The sequence below is a fragment of the Nelumbo nucifera genome, chromosome 3, assembly GCF_055504915.1.
Source record: "Nelumbo nucifera cultivar China Antique chromosome 3, China Antique-T2T, whole genome shotgun sequence".
Lineage (NCBI taxonomy): Eukaryota > Viridiplantae > Streptophyta > Magnoliopsida > Proteales > Nelumbonaceae > Nelumbo > Nelumbo nucifera.
Window position 1 is genome coordinate 32,262,008 of NC_142651.1, and position 11,860 is coordinate 32,273,867.

Sequence of the window (11,860 nt, forward strand, 5' to 3'; positions counted from 1 at the left end):
AGAAGTGGTTTTTCTTATTCATGATGCCAGGAACCTTTTAAACCTTGATGTTTCCTTCAATTTCATTTCTAGAGACTGTAAAGTGTAGCTCATATGCTTGCATGTCATGGTTTTGAGTTGTAACAAATCAGCTGTTCTACCAAAAAAAGGGATTAGCATGCACAGTATGTGTAAATTGGAAATTCCTGCTAATGGCAATTATGGCCACAAGCTATGTCCAGCACAGATGCACTTGATACCTACATGGATAGGTAAAAAGTCTTTATTTCATTTCTGCACTTGATACCTACACACGATATTAAAAGACAAACAATACAAAAAAAAATTAAGGACCCTGCTTATAGGTAGATTTTCTAATCAGTGTGTGGTTCATTAAAATTACAAGTTAGAATTGAATGTTGCAGCACCATGGAATGCTAGACTAGAGATTTTTACGACCCAACTGCCATGCAAATTGATCAATCACCACCATGGCACGGGATGCAGAACCAATTGAGCCATCATACCTGTAGTTTTATCAATAATAAAAATCATGCAAAATGAAAATTGATGGTTGTTTACTAATGCTTTGTATGCCATATTATCATCTTAATCCAATTCCAAAGAATAATATCAGAAGCAAGATATTCTTGCAGCACTTACAATGCAACTAACAGAAATGCTGTCGTCTGCATGACTATAACGCCTTCACCAGCAGGTTTTTGGGTATTCACGCACCTTGCACAGAACCAGTTCTCATGAATTGATGTGATCATATCTGATGTCAAGATTGCACATGCCAAAGTTAAAAAAGTGGTCTAGTTTCCAAAAGCCAGAAAATGATTGTCACATACAACAGGGACTAAACTTCAAATAACATGTCATATTACAACCTTCCCAGTCTTTTTTTTGGTAAATCTGAAGAGTGCTACACAAGGCGGGGCATAGCACAACCCAAAGAATCAAAAAAACAAATTACAGAAACTTTTGTATGGGCAAAGTTTATGGTCAATATTTTGTATATAAATATCTGCCCCAAGAATCATGTGTAACTATAATATTTTGTAGCAGTATTGCAGATTTTTAAGTCAACTTTTGTGTTGACAAAATCCATGTCAATGGTTTGGCTAATCAATTTGATAGTCTGGATGGATTAACTAGTGAGTCGCTTGTACACTAGTGGGGGTTAGGAGTCAAGTAATTTGATGGATGGGAGGGGTACATTGCCAAAGTAGTGGAGCCCACTTCCTGGAAGAATGATCATAGTCATATCAGATTTTGGAAATGAAGCATTACTGTCCTGGAAGATATTATGTATAAGGACCTTTTCTGTCAATTGTTTCCCATCCTGTACTATTCTAATGGTTTAGTGGTATAATGCAGTGTTTTGAAGCTCAAAAAGTTCTGGTGCACTCAATGACTCAAATAATTGACTAGTAACTTAATACATTTAACGATATTATGAAGAATTAAAAAAAAAAATCAATGAAAACATCTAAGGGTAACAAATCACATACATTTTCATAAATTATTAAATAATATCATTCAAAAGCAAAGATAAAATAGTTGCAAGCCAAAAGTTCTGCATGCTCTACTTGAGCTGAAAAGTGATTTGTTTAAATGCTAGTTTGGATTGACAGTCTTGACAGGATGTTCTAAAGATGGTTGTCATTCATGAACTACCATGTAATGAAATAATAATAGGAAAGTGTCAAAGGTGCAGACCATGCGGTGCAGTTCAAGTAAATCAATACCCTTTATTTCTCAGGTAAACCAACACTAGTACCCACATAACAACATAATCAATAGGTCAAGAAAGCTAGAAAGGATCCAAAGTTGTAGATTGCATCATCAAAGCAATGACAACTTTAAATATTAAAAAAGAAAAAGACTAATGATTTTCATTCAAATAACTCCATCATCTATCCACTCTAGTACCTCTCTTACATAGTCATCTATTGGACCTAAAGAATATATTCTAACAGGAAAGATGGTATCAAATTATTTTTTCCCTAACACGGTTAAAAGAAAAAAGAAACTTTATGTTCCTCATGAAAAAAAGAAATTTCTCAACTCAATCAAAAAATCGTTATCCCAACTATTTGGGTTCAGCAATTGCACTCTATCAACTGCCATGTCCTCAGTCAAATTGTACATCTTTAGTTTATTTGCCATTACCTCAACCACCAGCATTCTTTCATGGGAGGAGAGAAACACACAATTGGATCTAATAGTCTCCAAAAAAAAAAGAAGAAGAAATGTGTACTCAATATTTAACCTATGAAAGGATTGGTGAGAATTAGTGAATGTCTAAAGAAATTCATGGAGAAATACTCAACAGATCAAGCAAAATCTGTGTAAGTAAGAAGGTGCTATCATTGTCCTGAACTCCTGATAATATTTTGTATCAACACGCAACAGCATTGGTTCTGATATTTAGCCATTTACATACTCCACTTTCTATCTTTTACCTGCATACTTAGCAGAATGGGACTATTGAAGGCAACTCATGCTATCCAACTTTATGATTGTGACTTTCATATTAGGTTTGTGGTTTAGACTACCTACAGTGATGTAAATATGGAAACAAGGATAGAATCCATGGAGAGTTAAATCAGTTTTTCAATTCCTACACCAATTTCAAATTTTTTAGGTGATAGAAAAATATTGATACTGCTTGATTTTTTTAATTTATATTTTCTAGTTATAGGTGTCTTAAGAATAGGGTTTTAAGTTTATGTTATTTTGAAATTACTACTCACGTAATTTCTATTCATAGTAAACTTGTGACTTTACATTAAATCATTTTAGTAGGACTAGTAATGAGTTATTAGAGTTCTTTTAGGAATTAGAGTTCTCATTGGAGTGTCCCTTTGGATTACTATGGATTTGCCTTAGTTTTAAAGCAATTAGAAGTTGTTTTAGGTTGGTTTCCTAGTTCAAATTGGAATCTGTAAAGGGACATCCGAGTTTATAAGTTGTCTATAAATCAACTCATTGTAATTGCAATTAAAAAATAGTTCATTTGAAAAAATAAAATTTGGTTTAGTGAATGACTTGAATGTGCAAAGCTACAATCTTCATGCTAATACTCTAATCATTGAGCTACCTTTTTTTCTTTTTTTTTTTTTTGAAATAACTTACCCTTCTAGAATTTATAATTGTATATTCTAAGTATGAAGTTTTCTTTTGATTTTTTTTTTCAAGTAGAATTTATGACTTGGTGTCTCACTTTGTTCTGGTGCACACCTCACCTTGCATATCTAGGAATCCCTTATGCTTTTAAGACATTAAGATTACCCCTGATACACTTGATTTATATGGTAAAGATTACTACTAATTCAGGGTTTGGCTAGAGTTCTGGAGCTACAAGTGAAGGACAATATGAAAGAAGAAATCCAAAATCAGAAATTAATCCAGTTGCAATCTTGCAGACTTACAGAAAGTTTATTTCTCCTTCCTTTACCCTCTCTCTTGATTCTGGAGATATTAGATAAGAATAGGGTTCCACTTCTTTTCATTCTGGAGGTATTAGAAGGAGATTCAAAGCTGATGGTGGGTTGGTTACAAAAGGAAGTAACTGGATTGTGGAACTACAGGAAGAAATTTAAATGGTTGACACAAGGAATGGATATGAGAGTTAATTGGGTTAAAAGAACTGCTAATGGTTTGGCAAAACAAGGGGTGGGAAGAAATCAGTTGCTTTGGGCTCAATTGTAACTATATTCATAGTATTTGGAGAGAGTTAAGAGATTTTACCTCTCCTTTGTAATTATTTTTAATGAAATCTGAAGTTATTGATAAGAAAAAAAAAAGAGGAGAGAAGAAAATAAATGTACTAAATTTTTTGCATGGTGGTCTGGATGTGAAACCAAGGCAAGTATCAGCATTATTTCATAAAGATGAGTGTTTGTATGCATCTCTGTTTTCACAAATGTAAGTCTATGTGCCTAAACTCTGAACTGTGAGTTGGTATAAAATTCGTTCTAAATTTGATACTTTTTAAGATACTTTCTGGTTGCAGTCTTCAACTAGGGAATTAGCCTAGACATTGAAGTTTTCTTTGTCAAAATCCACACCTAGATAACCCCAAGGTGTGTGCATGGACTAGCATATATGCCTTGATAATGAATTTGATCCTTCTCCCTTAAGCATAGTTACCAAGCTTATAACTTCCTCATTTATCCTGTTTCAGTAGGTTAACCCCTGGAAAGAAGTATTTACTTGAGCAATATTAGACTTCTTTTTAAATTGGAATGTTTCTATGATTCCATTCCTCAGGATTCTTTAAGCTTTCATTGAGGTCTGGATAATCCCTTAAGATCTAGTTACTACTTCCCAATATAATCTATCTATCTATCTATATATAATTTTTTTTTATCAATAACAACAATTTCATTAAATTAAGAGAATAGAGGGAAAGGAATACAAAGGGAGATAAAATAACTTAGCTCCCCAAAAATCAGAAAACTCAAGGAAAGCAAAGAAAATTAAAAACTAGCCCAGAAAACAGCCTCCCTATTCACTCCTTGCTTGGCCAACCCATCCGCAAATGAGTTGGCACTCCTCTTCACCCAGCTGTATTGAATCTCTATGTCCCTACCCAGCCATAAGAACTGTTTTATATCATTGCTAAAGTTCCACAAACCACTGTCCTCTGTCTTCAACCAATTAACCACCACCTTCGAGTCACCTTCCATAATCAAACGGCTATTATTTAGATCTTTTGCTCTTCGAATTCCTTCAAGCGCTGCAAGGATCTCAGCCCTAAGAGAGTCACCTTCTCCAATAGGGCCAGAGAATAAAGCAGTAACAATCCCTTCCTCATTCCTGAAGACTCCTCCAATCCCAGAGGGCCCTGGATTCCTTACACTACTGCCATCAAAATTCAGCTTTAAAAAGCCCGAGGGGGGAGGGGACCAGAACGGACAAAGAGTCCTCTTGCATCTTGCAGTAAAAGCAATCTCTTTCCAGTTTCTTAGCAAGTCATCCATAGGACAATCTGAAAACAACTCCAAAGATTTTAGCCAGTGGACCGCTCTTATAAGGATTCGATCTAACAAATCTTCCAAAGTTTTTTCTTTGTCAGAAAATATGCGTGAGTTTCTTTCTTCCCACAAAGACCAGCAAACCGCTGCCCTAATACACCTCCACATAGTCTTACCTCGCTTTTTAGGCCAACTGAAAAAAGATGGGGAAAATAAACCTTGGACAGTCTCCGGAGGATACCAAGAACACCCAAAACGGGAGAAAACCAACTCCCAAACAGATTTAGCAACCTTACAAGAGACCATGAGGTGGTAGCTAGATTCCGCATCAGCTTTACAAAGAGCACATCTATTAAGAAGTAGACAATAGTTGGGTCTCTTTCTTTGGAGTAAGTCTAAAGTGTTGATACTTTCCAGGAAAATTTCCCAACAAAAAAACCCCACCCGAGGAGGAATAGGTCTGCTCCAAATTTCCTTAACTGGAAAGGACAACCCCAGGGGGGTAGGAGGTTGAGTTAAAGTTTCAAAGAAAGAAGCACAAGAAAAGGTACCAGAGCTAGAAAGGGTCCATGTCTTCCTTAGCAGGGTTTAGGAAGACACCCTCAAGGGAGGCTAGCAGAGCTACCAGACTATCCAAGTCCGTATCCCTAATTGCCCTACGCAGGCCAAGGTTCCAACCAAAGCCCGAAGTGGAAGCTGAAGGGACTAAGAAAGAAGAAATTGGTTCATTTTTCAAGTCTGAAAGAGCATACAAGGAAGGAAACTTGTCTTTCAGAGGAGAATCCCCGACCCAAAGATGTTCCCAGAAAATTATTCGGTTACCAGAGTTTAGACCATACCTGATCCAAGGGGAGAAAACTGGAAGCAAATTGTGGATGGATTTCCAAGGAGAAGCAGCTGAAGCCCTTGCCAAGATTCCAGGATCCCAGCCATTGTCTTCCAGCCCATGAATGCTAGCCACAATCTTAGTCCACAATTTATCCCTTTCCAAAGAGAACCTCCACAACCACTTCCCCAGAAGAGCCATGTTCCTTTTCTTGAAATTATCTATCTATATATAATTCACTAGCTTTATTCATCTTTTCTTTTCTTTTCGGAAGCACATGCAAGGACATGTATTGAAATATGGAGTTTGTTGGAATGAAGTCTTTGTATGTATGAGTATTCGGCTGATAAGAGTTCTTATTAGCCTATACTTAAGTTTAAGTAGTTTTGTACTGGGCCTAAGTTAATGGGCCTAATCCTGTTTAATGTTTTAAGTTGTTTGGGTGTCCCATCACTAATCAGGGGCATTCCAGTAACTTCCTGTATCATTGTACTACATCATAATATAAATAATAGTACTGTCAACTGAGCTATTCAGTTCGACATTCACAGCAGTTCAGAGGCTTCCTTCTCTTCTTTGCCACTTCGAGTACAGCTCCAAAGATTACAGAGTTATTCTTAAGAATTTGAATACATTAATTTTTAAACCATCAAAGTTTAGTAGTTCAAAATTTTGCAAACACCACTAGTCAGACTTAAGAGCTGATGGAAGGGGAATTATCATATAGAATACAATGTTCTAATTAAGTACGAAAATAACAAGCACCTATGTCATGAGAACAAAAAACCAATTCAGCAGGACTCACATTGATTTTGACCTATGAAGAAGCATTCCCCTTGTAGATTGTTCCGTTTGATGAAGTCAATAAATGGGCCCAGCTCAACAGGCTTGGCTTTTATCCCATGTTGCTCTGCTCTGCCAGCATAAATGATCTATATTTTTTTATGTTTCTTGAAAGATGCATCCAGAAACTAGTAAGACATTTATATATAAGCTTTATTCTTTTCTACTTATGAGGGATTTAATCCCATAGTATATTGGCTAGTCATACAAAGGAAAAATGCCATATTGATAATCACTGAGCTAAAGAAAAACTATTGTGAAATTTAAAAGTAAAATGGCAACTTTTAGGGTACAGGAAAATACAGAAGGCAAAGTTTCAACCCCGTTGAGTGTCTTTCAACTTGCTAGAATTCATAGTTGTCATGTCTTAAATAACTTGCATGCCAGGCATGCTAAAGAACCTTACATTCCAAGGTAGTCACAAGCTGGTTGAAGAGTAATCAGGAAGCAACATGTATCTCTTTATAATAGTTGTAACTTGTAAGAGGTCTAGGTTTAACAAAAGAGAAAGCAAGGTTCAAAGTGTCAATACACATCACATTGTATTCTACGTATTGGTATCAAAGGTCATGAGAACAATAAATAGTTAAATACTAGGAGTAAGGGCATTTTAATAATTTCAAATGTTAATGTCCATTCTAACATACCTATCTTTGAAATATCAAATTGAAAAAGTAATAAAAGAGAGAGTATCTATACTTTAAACATTGGAAGAGAGACAGAGAGAGTTGATACATACGAGTAAATCACCTAACCACAATACTCCCCCTGAAGCTAGTTGATAGAAATCTATCATACCCAGATTCTCAGGTACACATGTTAATTGTGTATTATCAATAGCATTAATAAACAAATTTGCTAGTTGATCTCTAGTCTTCGCATAGGGTAGATAAATTTCCTTGGAAGCAACTTCTCTACAAATAAAATGTCCATACCCCTCTATGTGCTTTGTTCTATCATGCTAAAGAGAATAAGGTTATTTGATAATTGAAGTAGAAGATAAAAGGATAAAAAGAGAGAAGAATCTATCTTGGGTCTTATACCCTTTTTCAATGTCTTATCATATTAAATGAGTTGTATTAAGATGTGTGAGACCAGGGGTATTTTGTTCTCTTCAGTTGTTATTATGTTTTAAGAATCACTTAGGCTCAGTTTGGGAAGAGTGCAAGTACAAATATATACATTGCAAATACAAGGTTCAGAAATAATGTATACAAGGTTTTGCACTGAACATATTTGTATCTGCACTCTTCCCAAAATGAGCCTTAAGTTCTGTCTCACTTCATTAAGAGCCGAATAGTCATTTCCTTTGTAACCCATACAAATAAGTGACAACCAGGGGGAAGATCATTTTATTCTCTCTAATTTTTCTCGAGTCTTTCTTTTTCCACTCTCATAACTCATAGGGGATACCATTGACATGGTATCAGACTCGGAGCTTTTTTTTTTTTTTTTTTTTGTGAGCTGCTACCAATTCTAGTAGAGCTTTGAAGGCCAGGACCAGTTCTACTTTAGTTTTAAAGGCTGTGATCGGGCCAATAGGTGATCGGAGTGTTCTCTTCTTTCTTTCTCATATGCTCTCGGTGAATGGTCTGTTTTCTTCTTGATCACAGCCCAGAAGAGAGACACATTATCTCTTGTTATTGTTGTAACCATAGGGGATGGCGAAGTTGTGTGGGGTGGTGATTTAGATCCTCTACTTGAAAGTTCAAAGAGAAATGTTAGCATGGCAAGTTCTGTTATGTGTTGGTGGATTATAGGAGAAGTGATTGTAGTGAGTTGCTCCAATAAAGTGCTCTAATTGATGGTTTTCCTGTCATGGTACAACTAAAATGGGTGAAAGCTGGACTGTTTATGCTGTGAAGGAAGTAAAGATGAAATGAGGGTTTTGTTTCAGTTGTGGCATATTCTCTCTATCAAAGTGGCTGGAAACTGTTTTTAGTAGAGTCCTTGTGGTTTGTGTGATCAAGAAATATCATGGTAGCATTTGGGAATGGTACTAATGAGATTAAATTGGGAATAATTGTCCCTCTTGACTACTTTTCAGTACAGATGGCTTCCATTAAATTGAATGGGGAGAATTACATTTAGTTGGCAAAGTCTGTGGAGGTCTTTCTTACAGCTAAAGGAAGCTCAAGTACTTGAAGGATGAGAAGTAACTGGTTGGCACTCTTGTATATGATGAGTGAGTGCAAGAAAATGAACAAATCATGACACGGATTTGGAGTAGCATGGAGACGAAGAGTAGTGCCAATTTATGTTCCTAGACATTGCTGAAGAAATCGAGGAACATGCACAGAGATTGTATTCAGGCAAGGACAACATTACTTGAGTATATCAATTGTTCCAGGAGTAATTTTAGCTCCTATAGAGTGATAAGAGCATAGAAGACTATTATGCCAGTAAGTATTTTACTCAATATTTACCATCCACTAAATCCATATGTGAGGATTTATTAACAGCAGAAAGAGCAGTTTGATGTTGCATACTTTCTCTCTATCCTTGTTGTTCAGAAGATGAGCCAGTTCATGGTCAAATTTTGGGCAACATTGATCTTCCTTTAATTGCAAATGTGTTTTCATGGACACATAGAATATCTCCGATATCCCCCCTCTCCCAAATAGATAAGACCACAAGATCACAGATCTAGAGGCTCTCCACATGATTCTCTCTCTTTTTGGGCTGTCTAAGGAATCTAGGGCTGAAAAGGCATGCTACTTCAAGGGAGGATCCCACCAACAACCAAAGAGAGAAAAAAACCACACCCAAATGCATTTTACAAAAGAACATGAAATTAATAAATGGGATGTAGATTCACCACTTGCTTGACAAAGGATACAAAGGACCAATATCACAGGTATTGATCCAGTTAGACTAGTCTGAGCTTTGGAACTAGTTTAATCACAGTGGCACATACCCACCCTTTGCTAAGGCCTCTTTTGAAACCTAAGTCCTAGCCCAACCCATTTACAGACATCAAGCAAAATTTAGAGAATGGCTTCTTTCTTGTAATAGGAGAAAGAGAGAGAGAGAGAGAGAACTAATCCTACTAGATGTAAGTAGGGAAGTGTGGAAGGACTAGTCCTACTAAAAAGAAAAAAAAAAGAGGTATGTGACTATTGTAAGAAGCCTAAGAACACCAGAGATAAGTGTTGGAAATTGCATCCCAATTTAAGGCCAAAATGGTTCAAGACCAGGAAAAGGAAATGCTCATATTGCTACCTCTTTAGATACGAAGCCATCTTTAGGCGGGTTATCAAATCCCAATGGACCTGATAAAACAGAAGTTCTAGAGAAGCTTTACAATCTTCTAATTCAGCTTGACAGCAACAGAAGATCTAGCTTGAGGTCCCTAGTGTTCCTTCCACTGCTTTTGAAAGATTAGGTAATACACTCACATGTCATGCCTTAGTTATTATTCCTTGGTTATGAGAATTCCCTTTCTTCCCAGTAGATTATGACCAATATGTCCACCTAGTTTACTTCCTAATTCCTATAGATTATGTTCTGGTAGAGATAGGATCAACATGGTTGATGGATCTGATAATGCGACATCTAGTGTAGGCGAGCTTAAGTGGTGGCCTATCTCTTGATTCTATTCTTCATGTGTCCCAACTCCACACTAATGCTTCCTGCTGTTTTTAAGCAGGAAAAAAAAGAAGAAAATCATATATTGGTTGTAGGATTTAACAATCTATCTCATAGGTTGCTGAATTTTATGAAAGACCTACCAAAGCTCTCTCTATATAAAATGAAGATGATGACTGAAAGTTGCAATTATTCCTGACATGAAAAACAAGGTATTTCAAATAATAAAATGAAAACATAAAAAAAAATAAGAAACTAAAAAAGTATATTTGAAGTAGATGGGACTTGGGAGCTAGAAAACAAAAAACAAGAAATGGAAAATGATATTTCACTAAGGAAATCATATAGAGAAGCCTCGCATCAGTGTCGGATATTTTATAAATTATGATGGGACAATAAAATTTATTTTGGACATCAAACTGTTTATACATTTCCATTTTCTTCAAGAACACATGGCATTCTTTGATTAATACCCCATTTTGCGTAGGGGGCAACAGGTGAAGCAGAGGGTAGACAGAGCTCACCCCCTAAGGGGATATTAATGCAATCAATACAAGATTAAGCCACACTTACTATGCTCTTGCATCTCACTGCTTTAGCTGCCCCCTGTGTTCGCTATATTCACTGATAAGCTCAATTCGAACAATACAATTCATGGGGTACCGAAATCAACGTCCTAACCTGGTTAAACATTAACTGTGAAAAGAAAAACAACTAAAATGTTTGCCTAGAGTTCACTGTGGACATTTAACAAACAACTATTGGGCTTAACTAAATTCTTCAGTAAAATCCAGTGGCACACAAGTGAAATGCCATTTTCTTAGGCAGCCTGGTCCAAACCGGAAAACCATTCCAAGAACAATCAATATAAAGATCATTCATTCTAAAAATTCTTCGTTATTTATTTACAACTTCACGAAAAGACATCCTAAGAGATGGAGTGATTGGAATTAAGATCACAAAAACATGTGCATCTGTAATGAAGAAAAGGAGAGAATTTTGGTTTGTCTTACATGACGGACAGCAGGCGCGAAGGCCCAGTTGGGTCATAGTTAATTAGCAAAGCTGCTTTCAGTGGTTCACCTGCAAATTTTGAAGCTGTTCAGCTCTCTCTTGTTTGTCCACGTAAAGATAGCAACAGGGCATTTCTGAAGCTCGAAGTTTCTCACCAGATGAACCCACGTTATTAGATGCCCATTTCTCCCAAACTCTATGTGCGAAAGCCCAATCCGTCATGGCTCTTCACCAGCGCCAATGTGTGTGTGTTTGGACGTACAACGGTATAAGGTTCAGAGATTGTGTCAGCTCAACCTGCTATTCTTCTGGTTCGCTTTGGCTCCGATGAAGTTAGACCGTTTTGTAAACCAGTTCGCATTTTTCTTACGATTAAATTGTCTTGGCCCATCTGTTTTTTCTCTTTAAACCAGTGTTCAGAAAACCGGACAGGGCATAGAACCGGATAAGGGGAGAAGTTCACGTGTCAAAGGTTCAATAATTACTTAATTAGGGTCGAAATATATATATATATATATATACTGTTTTCAAAAACCGGACCGGACCGGAAAAAGGACCTGACCGGTTCCGTTTTCCTCCAAAACCGCTTTTCCCCCAAAATCGTTGATTTTGGTCAGTAAAC

General features: G+C 36.5%; 1 protein-coding gene across 2 annotated transcripts; it reads right to left on the minus strand.

Moving 5' to 3' along the window:
* Positions 1–246: 246 nt before the first annotated feature.
* LOC104591564 (Profilin family protein) lies at positions 247–11,610 on the minus strand. 2 transcript variants are annotated; one of them, XM_010250441.3, is made up of 5 exons: positions 11,394–11,606; positions 11,238–11,307; positions 6,599–6,708; positions 643–757; positions 247–506 (listed from the first exon to the last, which is right to left on the minus strand). In XM_010250441.3, the coding sequence occupies exons 1-5, from the start codon at positions 11,458–11,460 to the stop codon at positions 422–424; spliced, it is 447 nt and encodes a 148-aa protein (XP_010248743.1). In that variant the 5' UTR covers positions 11,461–11,606; the 3' UTR covers positions 247–421. The 2 variants fall into 2 exon arrangements, with proteins under 2 accessions (XP_010248743.1, XP_010248753.2); XM_010250451.3 differs by lacking the exon at positions 11,238–11,307 and having other exon boundaries at positions 6,599–6,725; positions 11,308–11,610.
* Between the last annotated feature and the right edge of the window lie 250 nt (positions 11,611–11,860).